A 22,578-nucleotide genomic window follows, 5' to 3' on the forward strand; every position below is an offset into this window, starting at 1 on the left:
GTTCTCCTAATAGGATTTTGTGCGTCACTTCCGTGTGCTGCTCCCAGAGGGCACCAGTGCCACCAGAGAGAGCATCCAGCAGTGTCTGGACCAGCTGGACCTGCAACCAGATGGGAACCAAGTGGGAAAGACGATGGTATCTGCTCTCCCATCTCCTTTTTCCTCTTTGCATTTCTTTTAAATCAGTGCGGCAAAACATTATTCGACATGTGTTTTCAGTGTGGCACGTCACGTCTGTCTGCATTGTAATAATGATATGTTCGCCATTACAAGTGAATGCTGCACAGTTGAGCTTCGTTCAGATCTGCATGAAAGATAAAGATGACATATGATGTTTGTGGTGCAGCTGTAAAAAATATATTGAATATTTAACATAGTCTGAAGTTTGATGTGGCTTCAGTAAAGTTTTGGAACATGATGAAGAAATAAGACATAATAACACAATATACTTCAGGCTTCAAGCAGTTACAGCATATAATCCAGATGTATGATGGAAAGTCGGGGTGAAACAGTGCTTTAGCAATTTTCTTCTGTTGCATCATGTCTGTTCGGTGACATCAGTGAAAAGAAATTTTAAAGCTGATTGTACTATTTGTGTTACACTATCTCTTGCAAAATGCCAGCACAAAACATCTTTACTCAAAGTAACGTGGGGTCTTAAATGACTCAAATTCTGCTAGTTTACTAAACTGCTGAATTACACACACTATAAATAGAGTCATAGACGTGTGTTGGGAACAACATCATATTACCTGAAAGCATCCTCCCTCTGAAAAGAAGGATGTAATGAAGATAGTGCCCCATATTCGCTATGAATGAGACACGATGGACGCCTCCATGTTGTCTATATAATTAGAGGACCATACCTGACATATTTGTGGCCGTGTATCCGGCCAGTGATTTCAGTGTGTGTGTGTGTGTGTGTGTGTATATATATGTATATCTCTTTGTGCATGGCCAGACGACCCCATTTTTTATTAAGCGTGTGAGTCACCCTGTGCTGACTTCATCGTTGCCCCTCCCCTCAGGTGTTTTTGCGGGAGGCTGAGCGTCAGCGGCTGCAGGCCTTACTCCACAAGGAAGTTCTGAGACGTATCGTCATGCTGCAGCGGCGATTCAGAGCCCAGCTGGAGAGGAGGCAGTTTGTCAGGATGAGAGAAGCGGCAATCTGCATCCAGGTTCAGTACAGAGCTTTTCATCATTGCTGCTCTTATCTTCATCTACATTTCTGTCTGCTGTTCCTTTTGGGTGACTTAAATCACTTTTTATAGTTTTTGAAGATGCTCCGGCTGAGCGTTAATTCACTGTTATTGCTTATGAACGTGTAGAGTAGAATTGTATTGTAATAACACAACTACGTCACATTATAGTTTTACCCAATTCTGTCGTCTAAATGAATGAATCCACTTTTTAGACCAAGACAGCGAGTTTTTATTTGAGGCTGTGTTCACACCTGTAGTTTTAGTTCATTTGGTCCAGATCAAGAAATGAATAATGATTCACATTGCTGCATTTTGATTCCGTTCCTGTTCACGCTGAGTTTATGCAAATGAATTGAAAGGAGCAAACATGAAATAAAAACACGTTGATTGGACAGTTTTGGCGATTGTTGCCTTGCGTCAGTACAACCCGCACAGTGAATTCAAACTCTGTTTTATGTTCTCTGGTGTCAGAAAGAGCTCACAAAGTAATAGCTGATTATAAGCTCTGGTATTAGAGGTTAGATGGTAAAAAATAATGACCACATACACACCACATAAGTGTTCGATTAGAAGCAAGCTGAGACCTTTTCAAACTGTCTTGGTTGGGTAAAAGATTCACTTCAATTCATTTCGATTCATTCATTTCATGAACAGATGGAAATGTTCTCAATGAAAATAGCCTGTGACCAAAAAGAGAAAAAAAAAACACACTGAAGGTAGTATCATGAAAATAATAAATCATTATCATCATCTCATCACAGAAATGGTGGCGTTTGTACCGGCCTGTAGAAGAGGAAGAGGAGGAGGACTATGACCCTACTGTCCAGGAGGGGGCAGCTTTGTGTCTGCAGACCCACTGGCGAGGTTACAGGGAGCGTCAGAGGTTTAGGCTGTGGAAGGAAGCAGCTCTGGTGCTGCAGAGGGCTTGGAGGTTATGGCTCTGTCGGCGCTGCACAGCCGCTCTGGTTATTCAGACAGCCTGGCGCTGTCATCAAGCCAGAGAGGCCTACTTGCGCCTGTATGCCGCCGTGGTACAACTACAGGCAGTTGGCAGAGGCTACCTCGCCAGGCAAAGGTAAGCAGTACTCTAAAACACATATTTCCTTACCTAATCAGTAGCACCTGTGCAGCTTTTTTCTTGTGATAAAAATGAGTTAAGATTAACAAAGGTGAACATTTGAGCATTTTATAAAAAAAACTCAGAAAAACACTTGTAAGAGTGGGTGACTGCATGATTTTTGCGCAAGCTGGTGAAAAATCAGATTAATCTTTGGACACAGCTCCTACAGTGTATTTGGCCGTTGCTCAGTGTGCTTATAGACCAGGCTGGGTAAGAGCATGCCATTACGCAAGCAATCCACCCCAAAGCAGCTCTACAATCAGCTGAGCAGCTGAGAGCAAGAATTAAATCAGACTGGAAGTTTGGTGACTACTTGAGGTCCTAATTATTTGTTCTGAAAAACTTTAACTGTTTAAAATTTATCTTGATAATTGGAGTGAGAAGTAGTTTCACATCAGCTAAAGTTGTAACCGTGCCTTCTTGATTGGCAGTTTAAAACAACTGAGAGAACAGAGACTGAGAGAGACGAAGGAGCAGCAGGAGAAGCTGCTTGAGCTACAGAATGGCCAGGTGAGTCTCTCGCCAGAAGAAGAGGAGGAGCTGCCTGAGAGGATCATGGGGTTGGACCTGAGCACATGGGAGGATCGGTCCTACGAGCAGCGAGAAAGGAGCCTGCAAATCCTCAGCACCCACGACGGTGCACTTACAGAGGAAGAAGAAGGAAGAGAACATGCTAGATCTTCTAAACTCCAAACTGAAGCATCGGCCTCGTTCCCAACATCCACTGTGGTGGTGCGAGAGAGGTCCAGAACTGCAGATGAGTCCAGCCAAAAAACCACTCGGGCCAAGAGAGAGAGCCGAAGGATGAGAGAGTTGGAGCAGGCCAAGTTCAGCCTGGAGCTCCTCAAGGTGCGGGCAACCAGCGGCGGAGCGTCATCGCCATCTGAGGAACGGCGCTGGTCTGTCGAACTGGTGCCCCCTTCAACACCGCCTCTTCGTTCCCCCCAGGGAACACCAGACAGCCAGAGCTCCAAAGGCAGCTTTGAGCTTCTTAGCATGGATGAAGAGCCACCCAAGGCTACAGAAGAGATGATAGATAGCGAGCCCTGCTCCCCTCTTCCTTCCACAGCTCCAGTATCTGAGCCTAATGTAGAAGTTGTTTCAACGAGCCCAAAGCCAGATGAACCACATCGGACATGCGTTTCTGATGCTGTTGCGCACCCAGGCAGCCAGGACCAGACCAAAATGGATCTGACAGCCTCCTCTGCCCTCACACATCCGCCCAAAATTGAGAACTACCTCCCAACTTTTTACGTCCCTACCAGCGAGGGCAGCACGGTCATCTCACGTCGTCCTGCAGATGAGCCTCAACAAAACACAGAGGCAGCCGCCTCCACAGGCGCCACAACTGTTACCAAGCCACTTACAGAGAGGCGAGAGTCAACGCGACGACCCGTGGTGGTGGTCATCAGCATGCAGAAAGAAATGCCACTAAGCGAAGAGCTAAGTGATATTGTCCGTCCCCCTGTAGAGGTTCGAGATTGTGCAGCCCAGACAGGGGAGTTGACACCATCGCCACGGAAACCACACTTTCCCACAGCCCCTGCTCTTCAAGATCCCGCCCCTGTGTCCACCTCTGTCCCTCAGGTTGACCAGACTGTCTTAGAGAAGCTGGTGCGACTGAACGAGGAGAAAGAGGAGAGGCAGCGCAGTCAGCGGCAGCAGAATGAAAAGGAGATGATGGAGCAGATCAGACAACAGAAAGAAGCGCTGGAACAGCAGCGGCTTTTCTTCGCTCAGTACGAGAGAGACATGTTCGAGAAGCAAAGGGGAGAAGCTCTGCACAGGATACAGCAGAGTCGACAGGGTGGACAAGATGTTGATGGAGCAGCAGCCTCAGACAAGCCCCTTAGACCCAGCTCAATGCTGTTTGAGAGAACATCAGGACTCGCTCCTCATGCTAGGAAATACTCAGACTCCACTGATCCATCAGTGCACGCTCTTCCGGGTGTAGACCGCCAGGGCCGTGCCCCTCACCCCCAGCTGCCTCCACCACCTGCCTCTGCTCCCAGAGAAAGACGCAGGCCTGCTGAGGGGTGGGCGCCCAAACTCACACTGGAGACCAAAGATGGAGGAGGAAGCAGAGTGAGAGCAGCCAACAAGAAGCCACCAAGTAACCAAGTCACCACAGTTAGTATGACAGACAAGCCAGGCAACATCTTCTTCTCTCCAAAGGACAAGGTGACATTTGCAAAGTGAGTTAAAGATTAATACATCATTGCTTTTTGCAGCATGTAATTTTGTTTTGTTATGTTCTGTCTTTTTTCTTTTTCTTGACATTTCAAACATCTCCTTGTCGTAATTATGACTCAATTATAACAAATGCAAGAAAAACAAAAAAGAAAGACTGTGAAATAAACAAATAAGTAAATGGTAAAAAAATAGAAGTAAACATAAATGATTAATTACATTCACGGGGACAGTAAAACACGTTTCTACTTAAATAACTAAAATGAGTAACAGTTTCATTGACAGACTTGGTTTTGGTTGCCTCTTAATGCACTCTGTACTAATGTTTTCCTCATTTGGTGCGTCAGGTTCAACAGTGATGCTGTCTCTAAAGAAGCAGCTGTAGCTTCACCCAGAGAGGGACCCACACCAGCTTACAAACCTTCCAAAGGAGCAAAAGTGCGTGATGTAAGCGGCTTCTGTCTTTCTTTTTCTTTTTTAGAAAATAGACTTTCAGCATGTGTTTGCAGGAGTGCCGTTTTGCATTGTGAATGAATTAATGAATCTCGTCAGGATAATTAACGCTAAAAACAACACATCTGACCAACATGAAGAACAAAATGTACTGAAGCTCTTCCACAGGTTGTTTAAACATGCTGTTATCACTTCTGGTAAACTCCAGGTTGGCAGGGCGGGCCAAAAAAAGAAAGCCAGAATGGCACGGACGCGCTCCGACTTCCTCACCCGCGCCCCCATCCTCTCAGTTGGGGGCGATTCAGACGAGGATAACTATGATGGCGACAGCCCGCGTCATTATACTCTGCCGCTCTCCAAACAGAGCTCCACGGAGGCGGGTTTAGGAGAGTCCTGTTTCAGTGACTCAGACATGGTAACAGGCGCCATCCACGCCAGCAGTGGCCTTCTCTGCGTTCTTACCGCGTGTCATTTCCTGTGTCGTCTCTAACCCCCTCAGCAGAGCGAGCACAGATCTTCATCACACCTCTGACTCAGACTGAGCTTCAACAAACTGTTGCTTACATTAAGAGTGGAATACATTTCAAAAGTAACAAAAGACATTTTGAAATGCCTGCTCCATTGATTTAATGTACCATAATATTGATGTCAGTTTTTTAAAGACATGCGTTCAAGGCTGTCAGATAACCGTAAATCCAAAACTTTGACATCCTCTAGAAATGATTTTATACAGCGAATGTCAAATTGACAGCCGCAGGACAATTTTTGAAATGTGTTTTCTCTTAGAACAGTTAATATAGTTGCTTTTCTAAAATAATTTGGCTCCTCTTTCTCTCACAGCTCTAACAGTGATTTTTCACCTTGATTTAGTCTTCCTGCTCAGTTAACAGTATTTGCATGTCACTTGCTTCTCTTTCCTCTCTCACCACGTCACACTAGTCACGAATATGTGGAACCTTGGGGGGGAGGAGGGGGTCGCTTAACAAACTCCTACTCTCTTACTTACTTACTTTTCTTTTCCTTGGAAAACTGATTTGTTCCTTGTTTAAGAATGTAGTTTTATATCAATAGGTGTTATTTGTTATGTTATTACCTCGTAATATGATGCTATAAATTGTTTTTACTTTAGTAAATGGTCACTGCAGCTGGTGTAGCTCCGGTGATGTGATGCTGCCATCTACTGGCTTGAACTTGGACTCATCATAACATACTAGACCAGATGGAAATACAAAATAGAGAGGCCTTTGCCATGTTTTTAATATGTAATCCAACCTGATGTTATTTCAGCCTGCAAGCACTGAGGAGCAAAAGATGCACAAAGCCATGTCGTCCGGAGATTTGGGCAAAGTGGACTCAATGCGCAAGAACTCACAAGATGGAAGGTTTGACTTTTTTCTTTGTGTCTTGACCTTAATATAAATTGTTATAAGAGTTTTATAAGCTGGAGTTTAAAGCTGCTTAGACTTTGATCTCATTTTACATCAGTAATCAAAGGTTTTTTTTATCAATTTTGTTTGAATTCGCAGCAGGGTTCGTGGTAGGATGCGTTTCTGGGGCAAGACCAAGTATGGAGATAAGAAGACATCCAGAGAGAAGCTGATCTGTGGGGCTGATTCGCTGGATGGAGAATATGGAGACACTGGGCCGTTGCTTGGAGAAGGTACATTATCCAAAATCCAGAGCAGGGACGTTTCAAAGACGGCTACCCTAAAAGAAGCTCAGTAAAATTCTCCTCCTCTCAGCAGGTCAGGAAAACATGTCGCCCCCCTGCAGTCCCGATCTGACGTTGGATCGGGGCTTCAGAGACTTGAAAGAGAACAAGGAGCCGTCCCCCAAGGTGAAGCGTAGACGCAGTGTGAAGATCAGCAGCGTGGCTCTGGAACCTGCTCAGTGGCAGAATGACGCGCTGCACATCCTGACCTGCGCCAACGACTACAGGAGCATGAACGACTTCCTCATGAAGAAGGTACTGACAAACCCACACGGTCTTACTCTGCTGATGCTTATGGATAAAGATGCTCCTGTGGCTTCGCACGTGTACTCGAACATCTGAAATTCTCCAGGAGAGTAACGGATGAACACAGTGCACTCTTGAACTTGAGTACTCAGTTTTTCATTGTTTCTTTGAGCTGCGGTAGTTTGTATTAATGCTGAGATGATTTTGGTCTTATTTAAGATCAGCGATTTGGACACAGAGGACAGCAAGAAGGACACTATGGTGGACGTCGTGTTTAAAAAGGCTTTGAAGGAGTTCCGTTTGAACATTTTCAACTCTTTCTCCACAGCGCTGGCAGTAAGTGCTGCAGACACCTTTTACTTGATCACTTAAAGCTGGAAAATATTCTTTGATGTTATAGCCAATATCTATAAATATCACTTGTGATATCTATCCTCAAGGACCGTGATCTGGAGTGGAAACAGATTGTGATCAAATCACTTTTCAGCAGTTTGAAAATGTTGATAACCGAACCAGAACTTATATACGGGAACATTGTTTCCATCGCAAGTAGATAAACACTCCTGTTGTCTTTCTCCTCAGATGGACGACGGTAAGCGAGTTCGCTACAAAGACCTCTACGCTCTGTTTGAGGACATCTTGGAGAAGACCATGAGACAAGAGCAGAGGGACTGGAGAGAGTCTCCTGTCACAGTGTGGGTCAACACCTTTAAAGTTTTCCTGGATGAGTTCATGACTGAGTACAAACCTCTGGACAACACACTCAGCAAGGTAAAGGCACCGAACAGCCTCCTGACTGCACCAGGATTAGTTTTACTAATAGCTGCTTACATCTGCAGTGTCATATCTAATAAAGTTTGTTAATGTCTTCTTTTTTATTTATTTATTTATTTATTTTTTAATTACAGCAGGTAGTTAAACCTGAACGCAAAAAACGGAGGAAAAAGGACACTGATGTCGTAAGTTTGTCTTCATTCTCATTGTTAAGAAAAGCCTGCCGTCTGCACCTCCATTTGCTCATTTGGAATAACAAGATGAGCTGAGTAGAAAGCACACATATAAACGTGAACTTCAGATGAACTTTTGCTCTGCTGCTCTCTGCAGGTGGAGGAGCATAACGGCCACATCTTCAAGTCCACCCAGTACAGCATCCCCACATACTGTGAATTCTGCTCGTCACTCATCTGGATGATGGACCGAGCCTGCGTGTGCAAATGTGAGTGTGCGCCACGCCAGGGATTCTGCACACTTTATCTTGTTATGGACTTTTTCTTGTTTTGTTGTTGTTGTTGTTTTGGACAAATAATTTAGTAAACAGTCAGTTCTTAGGGATGATTTCCAATAGTTGTTTGTTTTGCTTTTCTAAATGTGATAAAGACAGTCTCACCTCCGGAAATCAATAACACGCATCTTTCTTTATTTCCAAATGATCGATCAGTTAATTGACAAAATAATCAACTTATTAAAAGGTATTGAAAGTAATTATAGATTAAAAACCCAAAAATGGGGCTTATATGATCTTGAAATAAATTACTGTACATACATTGTCTTCACACACACAGTCACATAAACTTGTACACACACACACACACAGACGTCTGCGGCTGAGCTGTGTACAGTATGGTGTTCAGCCCCACCCTCCCTCCGTCCTAATCAGATTGTCTTCAACTGGACTCATGGGGTCTGCGGCGCCGTCTCTCCAGAGATTTCTCCACACAGCTTGTCCTTTATTCGCGCAGGATGTTTTCTCCTTGCCAGCTAATGCTGCTTTGCCCTCTCAAGCGATAACAATTTTTCTCTTTTGTTCCAAATTTTGCTGAATAATGAGGAGGCACTGCCTTTCCGTGGATAATGGAAATGACCTGTTTGATTTCTCTGGCTGTGTTTATCCAGTGTGCCGGTACGCTTGCCACAGAAAGTGCTGCCAGAAGACGACCACCAAATGCAGTAAGAAGGTGAGCCAACCATACTGTGCACCCGCACAATAAGGTCCCATGACAGTAATTGTGTTACTGTGGTTTTATGCACGGTGGCTACTGTTACTCGGCCGCAGTATAGTTCTTAACACACAGTAATTAGTGAGAATGTATATTTTTTGAAAATTTTTGTAAGAATTTTAAAATATTTGATCTTTATTGCTGTGTGCGTATCGCTGAGCACACCATGTCTGTGTCTTTGAACAGTTTGATCCAGAGCTTTCCTCCAGACAGTTCGGAGTGGAAGTTTCTCGTCTGACTAATGACGAGAGGACGGTGCCCCTGGTAGTGGAGAAGCTCATCAACTACATTGAGATGCATGGCCTCTACAGCGAAGGAATATACAGAAAATCTGGTTCAACCAACAAAATTAAGGAACTCAAACAGGGCCTCGACACAGGTGAACTTTTTGCTATAGACTATTGCCGACAGGTGAATGGAGCTAGCCGGCTTGTGAAGTTGAGAAACGTGGGTGGGAAACAGTTAAATGTGACTGCTAAGTGTCTGTATTCTCCTTGCGACCGTACAGATGTGGACAGCATGAACCTGGACGACTACAACATCCATGTTATTGCTAGCGTGTTCAAGCAGTGGCTGAGAGACCTGCCTAATCCACTGATGACGTTTGAGCTGTACGAGGAGTTTATACGTGCCATGGGTAAGTGGTCGCCATCAGCTCTCCAGCTCAGCTGCTTTCAAACTCCACCACACTTGAGATTGAGTCCACAGTAACATTTTGTTTTGTTACTGTGAAGTAAACAGTAAATGGTGACTTGTCTTGTGGAAATGCCTCTGCAGGTCTGCAGGATAAAAAGGAAACGATCAGAGGGGTGTATTCAGTTATTGACCAGCTAAGCAGAACCCACCTAAACACCCTTGAACGCCTCATATTTCATCTTGTCAGGTAACAGAAAAACTTATGGTAGACTAAGATTAATACATGAAACTGCTTTATTTCCTTCTTGGTAGACCATTCTAATACTGAATTCATGCTTTCAGGATTGCCTTGCAAGAGGAGACAAACCGCATGTCGGCTAACGCCTTGGCTATAGTTTTTGCTCCCTGCATCCTGCGCTGTCCCGACACCACTGATCCACTGCAGAGCGTCCAGGACATTGGCAAGACAACAGCGTAAGCATTTCCTTAATGTCATATAGAGTCAATTCAGCGGTGGGCTTGCCCGACCCGGAGGAAAAATGTATCTTGTTCATGTGCAGAACAAGTAATACCACTGTTTTCACATTCTGCTATGACCTCGTTAAGTGTTTCATTAAGTGGTTTTATTTCTTGCTGTGCCTCCACAGGTGCGTAGAACTTATCATTTGTGAACAGATGAATAAATACAAAGTACGACTAAAGGACATCAATAGCCTGGAATTTGCCGAGAATAAAGCCAAGTGTAGACTGACCCTTATTCGACGGTCAATGGTAAGTTCAAATAACGTGAGTGATATGACTAATACTGCAGCTATCAGACTGAGCCATCCTACAAACTCCTTTTAGTGCTGTTGCTGCCTTGATTTCCTCCTTTCTATGCTGCTCTTTCTCCTCCCCAGTTTCTCCTTCCTAACCTCTCCTTTCCTTTACCCAGAAACCCGTACTAATAGCTGTTAGATTTATGAGCATAGCACGCACTATGGTACGTATGCATACACCATAGATTGCATCCCAAAAGCCATCATCCTGTGGTGATGTCATTGTGGTACAACTCACTGCATGTTGTCATCTCTTCAAATATTAACATCTGTCATCTCCTTCCCCTAAAGCGTGAGAGACCTCCTCACGTAGCCTCTGTGTTTTTCCATTTTATGACTGTATTCTGAATCTGTCCTTTGTGTGAGGGGAAAAGTAAGAGCAATATACAATCATGCAGTCGCTTCTAATTAGATTTACATTATGCCATGTGAAGTGTGGGACATACAAAGATAGAAGCTATTGTTCTGAGGCAGCACATCAGTTGCAGAGACTTGATGCTGCCCATTTAAAGTAGAATCCTGGCATTACTGACTGATTCCTCTTCTTTTTGCTTCTCACTTTTGCTCTAAGCAGCCAAATGTGTCTAAAAAGGTAAAGTCTGTGTAACGTTGTGCTGTATCTGTCTTTGGGTTTGATCAGTCTTGTAGTGCGCGTGTGTGAGCGAGTGGCTGCTTGCTAAAAGTGGTGAAATGTACTGAATATGAAAACTGTTCATTTCATTTAGTGTTTTTTTTTTATGCAGCACAAATGCAATACGCACATTAGTGAGAAGACGCCGTCTTTCCTTGATTTGTCTCTTAGGGAAAAGGCCATGTACAGCGACTAAGCTACAACACGCCTTCGCCTCCAGTTAGTCCACGGCTGCCATCCGTGGCCGACGTGATTGAAGAAAGTGGTGACGAAGACAGAGCTAACTCGTTTTCTGAGATCTCAGACCATCAGCAGGCAGCCATGCAGCAGGAGGAGAGAGTGCTGACCGAGCAAATTGAAAGCCTGCAGAAAGAGAAGTAAACAACCTTGCTGTGCTTAAAATGTCCTGAAAATGTTACACGATCTGTACACGAGTTGAAAAGAGCTGAAATTACAAAAGCAACATTTCCAATTTGCATGTATTACTGTTGGCTATACGCACGGCTCATGTGTTAATCTGGATAACGTTTGCCCCTGCAGAGAGGAGCTGACTTTTGAGATTCTGACTCTGGAGGCACGAGCATCAGATGACGAGACCCTGGAGTCGGAGGCCTCTATTGGTACCGCTGACAGCTCTGAAAACCTCAACGTGGACTCGGAGGGAACCATTTCTGACTTCTCTGGTGTGTCATTATGCTAGAAATTATAACTCAGCTTTTTATGTGTGACTTTCTTATGTTTAATTCGGTAGAAAAGATGAAAGTGGAAAAAAAGTGATGAAACTTTCCATGTTTTGCACTTCCTTTGCAGAGAGAGCTCCAGTGTTGACTAACCCCTGGCCCCGGGGGGCTGATGGGAAAAGCCCCCGACGACATGCTCTCAGGCGGCAGCCTGAGTCCTTGGACTCTGTCGACTCCTGTTCCAGTATTTCCTCCTACTCCTCTTCATCTCACTTCCAGCCATCATCCTCTTCCTCCTCTGCCACCAACCGGCGCTTTCGTTTCCACACCAAGGCTCCCTCCCCAGGCTCAAGTCCAGCCCAGGCCCAGGCTATGAATGCGTCTCAACCCTGCCAATCTGACAGCATCGACAGTAGCCTTACAGGAGAACAGGAAGGCATGTATGATGAAAGGCCCCAGTTTACAAGCCGAGGCACCTTCAATCCAGAGAGGGGCAAACAGAAACTTAAGGGGACCAAGCATTCAGCCTTGAGGCACTCCAGAGAAGATGAAGACCATGGCAGAGATCCTCCAGACATACCACAGCAGCTGGTGTTGTATGGTAGTAATGAATTCATGGTATGAAGGACCCTGGGACACAAAAGCGCTCCTTATCCAACTCCTTGGCAGCCATATAGCTTCTCAGTGGGAGGGAGGTAACGCAATAGCGACTGATCTCCACTTTGCAGAGCACTCTTGCTTAGCCCTTCTTTGTTGAAGTCTGCCAAGGAGTGTCCCCAAGTGCCGTGTACAGTGTCTGCACCCCCAGAACGAGGGGGAATATTGGGCAGAGGGACAGAAATCAGTGGAAGGACTCCTCTTGTGTGGATTAGACTGCCACCTGTGCTCCAACTGTGCCTTGGCAGCTCAACTCGGCTCCAAGAGGAGACACACTGAGCGGGAGGACCGAGAAAAGGGAATGTTGGGATATGCAGAAGACAACTTGGTGTCAGGGAATGTCACAGATGAGAAGAAATCAGGCAACGTCAGGCATCACAAACGTCACAGTGAACTTAAAGCTCACATTTATTAGCTGCTTTATGAGTTTACAGTTCAGAAGAATCAGCGTAAGCAGTTTGTTGTCTGTTATTACAAATTTATTTTTCCCTTATTTAATAAATTTTAATGTCACAGAAATTCTTTATAGCACATAATATACAGGTATAAATACTGTACAAAGCCGGAACACCAGCTTGTGCTGGGTAGTTGAAGTCATATATTTATCTTTTTTCTTTTTTTTTTTTTTGGAGTATCTGGGACAGAAACGTACGGATTTGGGGAGTGGATGATCATATGTGTGCATGTGTGTATGCGCGCGCCAAGTGCTCATGCTGTATGAATGTTCGAGGATGAGAAAAATCCACTTCATGCGTTTTAAGTTTGTGCTGCTTTTTCCCCTCGCAAGGGAAATGCCGACATCAAAGGGACCAAGTTCAGCTGGTGTGTGCTCCAGCCAAGGGGATCCCAGCTCTGTAAAAGAATGTCGGATGTGTATAAAATCTGTGCATTCACTGCTTAACAGCCATACAACAATTGTAATGTACAGTGCAGTTCATATGTACAGTATAGTGGACAATTGCCATTCTATTCTTGAAATATGTTGTAGCCCCCCACTCCCCCAAACCCATCCTCACCTCCCGTCTTTAAAGTGTTTGCTCAATAGCAACCAAGCAAGAACATAAAATCAGTGCGGCTTCTGTCGTTATTGTTGAGAATGTTTATAATTTTGGCATGTAAGTGTGTATTTCCACCTTGTCTATTATTCAAGCCTATTTTCGAATACTTTCTCGTTATTACCTCCCAATGACATATTTGAAGACAGGCCTTTTATGCAGGAGACATTTTGACTTGTGAGCTGAGGTGTTAATAATAACACGAAAGATGACTCAGTTTTATTCAAGTGTCCTGGTGAGCCACGACAGCACGACCAGCATGCACAATACCAGGACCCCGAGACTAAAGCAGCTAAATGGAATTCAGTCTTCAGTAATTTTATGATTTACATCTGTGCTTTTACTCCTATGAAAAAATGTCTTCCATGGAAAACAAAGACGCATTTAAAACGGCGACCTGAAGTAGTACCTGATCCAAGGAAAGAATTTTACATTGGTTAATTACGATGACTCATGGTCAATGATTATGTATCATTGCACAACCAATATGATAACGTCCCTTCGCAAATGGCGCTGCCGTTTTGAAGCAAGTTCACAATCTTGGGTGTCATGTTACAGTGTTATGGCCTGGATCCCGTATTGTTGATTTAGGGGGATCTGTGGTCACTTTCAGACTTATTCAACTTGGGAGAACGGATAATGTGAATTGTCTTTTTTCCTGTTGCTGTCTTTTCTTTTTGCATTTTTTCATCCTTTAGCTGCTGCTTCTGTCCTGAACACTCATTTGACTTTTGCACTTAAAAGAGCAGGATTTACCCTACCCAGGGATCATGTCTTATTTTATTTATTTATTTTGCCAGAGAAATGACAATCTGCTGTTGGGGCCCCATTTTCCTCCAGGTGAAAACAGAAAATGGCTTTGCAGTTAAATTGAGATCATCCTTATATAAAGTTATTGAAACTGAGCTTATATCTATAGCCTAAAGAGAACAAGAAATACTTATTTTTGAATTTTGTTTGTATAAATACAAGTGAAAGCAGTTACAAAGCATATGCAACAGCTGAAATGTTACATAACAAAGTGTACTACCAACCTGCCCAGGCTTAAGAGATCAGCAAAATATTTGTTCAAAATCTCCACCCGTGATGAAAGTTCAAGTGTTTACGACATTTAGCTAATCACTGAAACAAAACAACTTTGGATTTCATGGTGTATGCAAAGTCCTACATTGAAAATGTTAAAGTGTAAAAGTGTTAGCTTTAAAATATATTTAAAGTGCCAAATGTAAAATTATTAGCATCAAAATAATATACTTAAAAAAAAGTATGTATTATCTGATGGTCAATTTTAGAAACGTATATTACTGGATTATAATTAGTGATGCATTGATGTGAACATCACTTTAATGTTGCAGCTGGTAGAGGGGAGGCTACATACTTCTGGGTAATATCTCAGTTATTTGTTAATTTATATTTTGTGTGCTAATGACCTAAATCTGCAGAGTGATCAGTAACTAGCTCCCAACTTATTCACAGTAAAGTATTCATATGAAATTCCTGTTTTCCCGGTTAAGTCAGCATTAGTCAGTCGCTTTCCAAACGCATAATTCCGGCAGCACCTAAAGGCAACTTAAAATCTTTCAAGAAAGAAATAAGGTTTTTAAAAAGAGCTCACCACAAAGAGTTTGCCTCAACTGACTGGATTTCATTTCAAGGCGGTCGTGAAGAGGACTGAACTCAGACTGTCACGAGAATCGCACACTTGAAACCAAATGACATTATTTCTAAATATAAAGTCTAATTGAGTAGAAATGACTCCGGCCCAGCCTCCGGTGACGCGGTCCACCTATCGAGCGGCGCATGCGCACAGGCTCAGTTTCACCACAGCACCACCGGGAGCAGCAGCCGGGGAAACTGGAGCTTGTCGCGTTTGTTTCACCCAAGATAAACTTTTCCCCACGATGTCGGGTTTTGACAGCAACCCCTTCGCCGACCCAGTGGACGTAAATCCGTTTCAGGTGAGACTGCCGTGTTGTTTTCTGTGTGCGAGGCCAGTTTTTGGAGGCTTTTTCGTGTAAAGTGTAGACTGAAAAGAGATACGCTGCAACACAAAACCTGTTTGGTCGGTTGCTGGGTTTGGCCTCAGCATTTCCTGGGTAAGAATCGTCTCTGTTATGAAATATAACATGTTGTGGTCCAGTTAGGCTGTTGATAAAGATAACCTGTCTATGAGACCTTGTATATACGCTGCACGTAGGGCTGTTAACTTACCTGCGCAGGTAAGCAGAGCCACGAACAGGTGTCTGCTGAGACATGGCAATCGACTGTGACTCCCCGTCAACGCACCACTGATGGAAAGAGGCAGATTTTACGGGATTTAATGGCGCACTTTGCAGTCTTACAGGATCATTGTTAGGTTGTGTGTGTTTGACTTTTAGTCTAATTGTCGCGTCGCAGTGTTTTCAGATCTAATAGCTCCAGGAAGTGTTGGTTAAAGGTAAATGTAGGCTAATGGCACATTCGCTTGAAGAAAAAGCATGACAACACCTGAGAAATTGTGTTTCAACTGAGACAAATGCGGTCCAGGGCCAAGAGACTATTAATAGTTAACGTGGTGTGTCTTCCTGGACTGGTTGGGACACTCTGGGACGCGGCCTACTCATTCATAACACCAAATAAAACGTGAAGGGCCGAGGCTCCTCACTAATTCAGTGCAGTGGTGGATTAAGTGTTTCTGTTTCTTGAGCTAAATCATCTTTTTGAGGATAGCGGGATTAGCTGGAAAATGCATTGTCACAAAGACAAAACAAAACAGTTTTTCTGAATTCATGAAAAGTTGACTTTTTATGTTGTTCTCACGTGAAACATATGATCTTTAAGAACACACTGCTGTAGATTAACCCACCCAGCAGTATTTAAATTTAATTTAGCCCAACCTTAAACATCTACCACACTGAAATCCACTTAAACACTCACAAGGACTGTTTTTCTGCATAATGAGTATAAGACATATATACTTTTACCTGTGGGGGAGTGTATTCACAGTGTGGCCTTGCTACTTTTACATAAGTAAAGGATCTGAATGCTTCCTCCGTCAGTGGATACTTCAAAACACCAAACTGTATTCCATTTGTTTTTCAGGATGCCTCAATCGCACAAGCCACCGCTGGGGTCGCGGAAAACGTGGGGGAGTTCAACCCGTTCTCTGTAAGCGAAATGGTTAGCTCCTCTCTTTCTGTCCACCACTGCTGATGCTGTGTGTAGTTGTGCCATCACTGAGAGCTCAGTCAGTCATTAAAAGTGCATCACTGGTTCATCCGTTTCACAGGGAAACAGCTCTGGCAAGACCATCCCCATTTCTGCTGCCTCCTCTCAACCCGCCATCCTGCAGACCTCCGTGGAGCAGAGCCCACAGGTGAGTCACGTTTAGAAATAAGGAAAATTGAATAAGCTGTTGGGAAATCACATTTCAGTCATTTCACACATCAGTGGAGATTAACTAACCAGAGTGCATCTGTGTCTTCGGGAACTGGCGGTGGCTTTGAAGGTCCAGAATAACAGGACGATGATAATAAACCAGCGTTTTGACTCGGTGATTGGACTGTGGTAGCAGAAAGTAGACATGTAACATTACAAATATAATACATATAAATTAAACATATTTAAATTAGATCTGATAAAGACTCATTGATTTTGGTTTATTCCACCCCAGTAATTGCAGCTAAAATAAGTATATTTTTGCCCATTTCACTCTCAGAAAAATCTAATTTGCAGTGCTCTTTGGTGCAGTATCTTGTCACTTATTGGGCAACATATTTGGCTATATTAGTATATCAGCCATAACATAAAACTGGGCTATTGCATGGCCTGATTTTAATATCGGCAGATCAGTTGGGCTACAGTAGTGAGTCCGAATCAGCTTCTTCAACTTCAATCAACTTCCAGAAAATAAGAAACGAGTATCACAAAATTCAAGAATTTCAAATGTAAAATTCCAGAATAAAAATATGTGAAATATGTATCTGCTTTAAAATCAAATAGATAAATTGTAGTCGGTAGTTATGATGCGTATCTTGGCGTTTGGTGTTTTTGATGAATGTCCCATCGCAGGGCTGCAGTTGAGTCGTAGTGACAATATTAAACTCAGTGTTCAGAGTGCATCTCTTCCATCACCCGCCAGGCAGCCGCAGCTGCTGGCCAGGCCAACCTGATCAAACAGCAGGAGGAGCTGGAGAGGAAAGCAGCTGAGCTGGAGCGCAAGGAGCAGGAGTTACAGAACCGGACCGCCGGCACAGGGTCCAGCACTGGTGGTGGGTTGCTGTAAACTCATGTGTGAGCGACAGGAGCTGACGGACAGCTCGCAGCGTTAATCCAAATGTGAATTTTTCTGTTTGTCAGCTAAAGAGAACAACTGGCCTCCTCTCCCCAAGTTCCTGCCTGTGAAGCCCTGCTTCTATCAGGACTTTGAGGAGGAAATCCCAGAGGACTACCGCAGGATCTGCAAGAGAATGTATTACCTCTGGATGTGTACGTACCCCTGAATGAAGTTTTTCATCATGGAAGCACCACTGATCCAGATAGTATTATCGGCATCTGACGGTTTTGTATGTTAACGTATGTCTCTCATTTTAAGTAGTACTAAGGAGTATTTAGTACTCGTTTTAAGAGTAGTAAAAAATGTGTAGTAATCCTCCACATTTTTGATTTTACTTTTACTTTTTACTTTTTTTTCAACAACTTTGCTCTACGATATTGATTAATTAAGATCTGACAACCCTGAGAGCTTATTAAATCACCTAAAATATTCAATATCACTGTTACATAAATACTAAACATATTGTTGTTCCATTACGTGATGGTGATATTTTAACAACCGTGTGTCTCTGCAGTCCACAGTGCCACTCTCTTCCTCAACGTGCTGGCCTGCCTGGCTTACTTCACGGCAGACACTCAGAACGGCGTTGACTTTGGTTTGTCTATCCTCTGGTTTGTCCTCTTTACCCCTGTGTCCTTCATCTGTTGGTACAGGCCCGTCTACAAGGCCTTCAGGTACGCTGGTTTGGCAGCCTTGTGCTTACGGTGATGTATACCTCCATCTGCACTAGTTTATGTTTCTGTTCAGAACGGGCCGGTTGCTTGACTTCTGGTATTGCTGCTCGCGGGTAACTTGAACTGGTCATCCAGACTGAGTCACACTCGACATTGACTGCACGGGGTTAGCAAAACGCGTTAAAACTCAGCGCCTCGTTCAATATGACCAGCTCCGGAGATCATCTCTCTCTCCATGACTGTGTATAAGATAATGTGGGGACTCATCTCATGATTAGATTTGATTAAGCTACTAGGGTTTGGTTTTGTTTTGATTTATTTTTTTACTACGCTCTCAATGCAACAAATACCACTACGTTTATCGGTTGGCTCCCTACGCCGGTGCTCCTGCTGCTTCTCCACAGTGAGCTCACCATTTAAAGATATTCTTCTGTGACTGTTCTTCTCCGACTATTACACTCTCGTCTTGTCTCTTTGTGTGTGTGAGCTCACTGGGTCGATAAAGTTTCTGTCCCGTGTCAAGCGGTGACGCTGCACCCTCTTGGGTTCCCAGCAGTGCACCCGTGTGGCATGAGACGGATCAGATGAACAGATATTTAGAGGACTGGATGTAACGGTTTTATCATGCAAGCAGTGGAATTGGGGGCACATGAAGATGAGTTAGTTAGCTGTGTTAGCTTGTTTTTTGCCTTAATAAAACTTTGTGAACGCCTTCATCCTCCAACTCAGCCTGAGGGCTTAGAGGAAGTACTTGGAAGCTGCTCTGTACTCAGCAGCTTCCATTACTAATATTAGAAAATGTTAATATCTGATTTTTCTTGCTTACTGTTCCTGTTTTAATTTCTTTTCTTTTTTTTTCACTGAAAAATTGTATTTTCCCCATGACTTGTTTTCTTAACCTAAGAAAAGAGCCCAGATACAAGGATCAAAAATACTCTGAATAAATTAATATTGTAATATCTGCAAAATTAAGTTTCTTTAAATGTTTTAAAAACTGCTGTTTTGTGTCTTTGGTCTGAAAGATACCTCAGGTTTTGTGTCTTTTCAGTTAAGTTTAACATCTATATCTAATAGTCTGGCAGAAAACAAACTCCTTAGATGCTAAATATCATAATAAATGCCCTTTGTGTTGTCTTTTTTTTCCCTCTCTAGGTCCGACAGCTCCTTCAGCTTCTTCTTCTTCTTTTTCGTCTTTTTCTTCCAAGTGGCGGTGTACATCATCCAGACTGTAGGGATCCCCAAGTGGGGAAACAGGTTGGTGGCAACCTTTTTAATAATCTCCTGCATGTTGGGTGAAGGCGTGAATGTGTGGTGTAGACGCATGAGACGGCTGTTCACTGTTAGCAACGCCTTTCAGTTTTCATTGGTAACAGTGAGTCTCTGCTTGGAGTAGATTGGTGCTAAGATTTGGCTCAGTCTTCATTCACATCTATGTGTTTCTATGTGTATTCCTGCCCCGTTTCTCCTCTCTTGCATCTCTTCGACAGATTCCTGCTGCCCTAACTTGTCTGGGTTGCTGCGTTGTAAGTGTGGGACTTTTCATTTTGGGATTCTTTTCTGCATCACGTCATGTATTTCAGTTTCCCCATCATTCACTTTTTCAAACTTCCTGCTTTTCCATCAGTCACGGAGGAAAGTTGGCTCATTTGTCTTTATTTCAGTAATTTTCATAGTACTTTTAGTGCCAAAAAAGTCAGTGTAGAGAAGCTGTGAAGTGACACGTTTGTTTGTATGTCTCTGTTGTGTGCAGTGGGTGGATCGCATCCATCAGCATGATCGGGTCACACTTGCCTGTGGCTGTGGTTATGATGGTGGTGGCCGGATTTTTCACTGTTAACGCCGTCCTGGCTATCATCCTACTGAAGATGGTATGAAAATATAAAACTTAAATGTCGAACCATGTCACAGTTTGTGACCATTTTAATATTAACCAGTTAAGTATATCATGTGTTTCTGGGTCGGTTACATTTACTACAGATTTTGTAGTAAATTGCTGTTGACACACTGTATGTTTGTGGTGAAATTAAAGATGGTGATGCCTTATAATTAATTGAATTAAAATAGGAAGTCAAACATGGAGCAGTGGACATGTTTAAATACATGTATTCACTCTGTGGCTTCATATTTTTTATTTTCACTCCCAAGCCGGTGAGGACGCATGCAGATCATAGAGAGAAACGTAACAAGAGAAACTAGTTAAACAGTTACAAGCAGCTCATAAAGCTGAGCCTACAAATTATTTATTTGGAAAGAGTCAACCAGCACCTGGACAGCACAGAAGATGGAGACAAGGGCAAATAATGCGAGATGGAAACATTGTTCTGCTCGAGTCTTGATCCAAATCTGCTTTAGAAGAGAACAGAAATTGGCAGAAACCTTTAAAACTACGTTTAAACAGCCTTTAAAACTGCTGTCGACCAGATTTTACTAACATTCATTTCCTTGTGCGACGTTCTTCTAACAAAGAAAAATGGAAATGAAAACATGAGCTCCTGTTACAGAAATAACAACCGCAGCCTGAACTGTACATGAATCGGGTTAACTCAGTTTCCAGTTTACTCGGGCTCGCCTCGCTTTGAAAACCCCTCAGATGTGCAGGTCAGCAGGGAGAGCTGACACATTTTTCAGATGCGAGTCGCCACTTAATCTTACTAATAAACCTGTCACTGCCCTAATCGGTGTCCCTCCTCCCGTTCCCTCAGGTCCACTCTAAGTACAGGAGGACAGGTGCCAGTTTCACCAAGGCCCAGCAGGAGTTCTCCCAAGGAGTCCTGACCAACCGAAATGTGCAGACCGTCGCAGCAAGTGCTGCTACCTCCGCAGCCCAGGGGGCCTTCGGCAGGAGTTAGGGAAATCCATCAGTTTCCCCTCATTGTTAGTGCAGGCTCAGGCTTGTCCCTTCTCTGACCAGCATAACAGACTAGTCAAGTCCCAGTAAACTTCAGCAGGTTTAAGGGATGGGGGTTTGATTCTTTGATGAAAACAAGTAACTTAGAACGAGAGACGTTCTTCCCTCCTCAACATCAGTCTCGTGAGACGTCTCCATTCTCCACGTATGAATTTCTAAAGAGACTGCGGTACAAAACAGAAGACATGCATGTAAAGACTTGCACTTGTCTTCATTGTTGTTGAACCCTCATCAACACACAGCGTGTTCGAAATCCACGCAATCAAAAGTTATGTAGAAAATCTCAACCTGAAACCGAATTAGACACGGCAGAAAAGGAGGCGCACCGAGTGTGACTAAAAGCCCATTTGGCAACACCTCAGCACATCATCGCAACCCCTGGGATGCATTTAAGAGTATCTACGATGCACCACTCACCTTCACTGTTTAGTGAAGTCAATTTATTTAAAGATGCTGGTGGGAAAGTATTAGGGTATTTCTGTGTCACTGTTAATGAAGAAATAACATCCAGAGGCCTGTGCACAGAGTCGAAATTACATAACAAAAAAAAACATACTTGACATGAGAATGTTTTCGCCATCAGGGAAAGATGGATCCACATAATGTATGTATACATGTTTTTGTCAGTACAGCAGCATGTAAAGCGTCACAGGGTAACAAGTCTGTGGTTCTGCCTGATGCACATTTTTAATACATGCGGTACACTTTAAACTACGAAGTTCTCCTTCCTTTCCTCTCAGGCGATCAGACTGGGTGCCCTGTGAAATGAGGCGCATCCCGTCACATGTTAAACTACTGAAGAACACAGTTGCTGTTTTAACTTTGCTCATTAAATTTGATGTTTTCATGTGCGTTACAATGTATGCAATAAGCTGATGATTAATGAAGGTGGTGGGGTGAAGGGTTTTTGGTTGTTTTTTGTCTTTGCTACTGTTTTAATTAGCGTTCTGGTTTGGATGAAGGGAGCCAAAAAAGCTCTTCTGAGGGCAAATGAAGATGAGGTTTAACTGGGATGGCACATTTTAATTCTTATGGAGTTGTAATGATGTTTTCTGACGTAATATGAAAGACAGGGTGCAGGTTTATTAATGTGAAGGTACTGATGTATTCCTTAAAAAAAAAAAAAAAAAACTACACGAGCAGAAAGAACACAATATTTATCTGTTGATTAATATTTATCTGTTGATTATCAGCTCTTTTGACTTTGTATTCATAGTAATTATACTACAGACAAAACTCACGTGTTACTGAGTAGTTGCAGGTAGTTTGTATTTTCTGGCTGCAC

The 22,578-nt window shown here is 43.3% G+C and overlaps 2 protein-coding genes across 16 annotated transcripts in view; both read left to right on the forward strand.

Moving 5' to 3' along the window:
* The window catches only part of myo9aa (myosin IXAa), a 92,117-nt gene extending 77,963 nt beyond the window's left edge, over positions 1-14,154 (forward strand). For 7 of the 14 annotated variants that reach the window (XM_046393647.1, XM_046393730.1, XM_046393711.1 and 4 more), the window contains 22 exons: positions 14-136; positions 1,029-1,178; positions 1,964-2,277; positions 2,754-4,517; positions 4,860-4,959; positions 5,174-5,380; positions 6,253-6,347; positions 6,492-6,625; positions 6,708-6,931; positions 7,142-7,258; positions 7,505-7,693; positions 7,831-7,881; positions 8,027-8,138; positions 8,816-8,877; positions 9,106-9,298; positions 9,428-9,556; positions 9,697-9,802; positions 9,898-10,029; positions 10,203-10,326; positions 11,176-11,381; positions 11,545-11,687; positions 11,815-14,154. In XM_046393647.1, coding sequence (XP_046249603.1) covers positions 14-136; positions 1,029-1,178; positions 1,964-2,277; positions 2,754-4,517; positions 4,860-4,959; positions 5,174-5,380; positions 6,253-6,347; positions 6,492-6,625; positions 6,708-6,931; positions 7,142-7,258; positions 7,505-7,693; positions 7,831-7,881; positions 8,027-8,138; positions 8,816-8,877; positions 9,106-9,298; positions 9,428-9,556; positions 9,697-9,802; positions 9,898-10,029; positions 10,203-10,326; positions 11,176-11,381; positions 11,545-11,687; positions 11,815-12,308 — 5,169 coding nt within the window. In that variant the 3' untranslated portion in view covers positions 12,309-14,154. The remainder of the gene's footprint in view (positions 1-13; positions 137-1,028; positions 1,179-1,963; positions 2,278-2,753; positions 4,518-4,859; positions 4,960-5,173; positions 5,381-6,252; positions 6,348-6,491; positions 6,626-6,707; positions 6,932-7,141; positions 7,259-7,504; positions 7,694-7,830; positions 7,882-8,026; positions 8,139-8,815; positions 8,878-9,105; positions 9,299-9,427; positions 9,557-9,696; positions 9,803-9,897; positions 10,030-10,202; positions 10,327-11,175; positions 11,382-11,544; positions 11,688-11,814) is intronic. The other 7 variants (XM_046393682.1, XM_046393758.1, XM_046393673.1 and 4 more) reach the window with 4 other exon arrangements.
* Positions 14,155-15,150: 996 nt separating this feature from the next.
* On the forward strand, positions 15,151-21,832 carry scamp2l (secretory carrier membrane protein 2, like). Of its 2 annotated transcripts, none has more exons than XM_046393804.1 (9): positions 15,151-15,354; positions 16,478-16,543; positions 16,665-16,751; positions 17,517-17,646; positions 17,735-17,863; positions 18,226-18,385; positions 19,538-19,639; positions 20,136-20,253; positions 21,088-21,832. In XM_046393804.1, the coding sequence occupies exons 1-9, from the start codon at positions 15,298-15,300 to the stop codon at positions 21,232-21,234; spliced, it is 996 nt and encodes a 331-aa protein (XP_046249760.1). In that variant the 5' UTR covers positions 15,151-15,297; the 3' UTR covers positions 21,235-21,832. The 2 variants fall into 2 exon arrangements, with proteins under 2 accessions (XP_046249760.1, XP_046249750.1); XM_046393794.1 differs by having other exon boundaries at positions 15,152-15,354; positions 16,478-16,555.
* The last annotated feature ends 746 nt before the right edge of the window (positions 21,833-22,578 follow it).

Source organism: Scatophagus argus, chromosome 1 (assembly GCF_020382885.2).
Source record: "Scatophagus argus isolate fScaArg1 chromosome 1, fScaArg1.pri, whole genome shotgun sequence".
In the NCBI taxonomy this organism is placed as follows: domain Eukaryota; kingdom Metazoa; phylum Chordata; class Actinopteri; family Scatophagidae; genus Scatophagus; species Scatophagus argus.

Bases quoted from the DNA above. Each gene is read 5' to 3' on its own strand.
- scamp2l (XM_046393794.1), top strand. From the start codon at position 15,298: ATGTCGGGTTTTGACAGCAACCCCTTCGCCGACCCAGTGGACGTAAAT. The intron at 15,355-16,477 runs GTGAGACTGCCG...TTTGTTTTTCAG, and splicing joins TGGACGTAAATCCGTTTCAG to GATGCCTCAATCGCACAAGC. The intron at 17,647-17,734 runs GTGGGTTGCTGT...TCTGTTTGTCAG, and splicing joins CACAGGGTCCAGCACTGGTG to CTAAAGAGAACAACTGGCCT.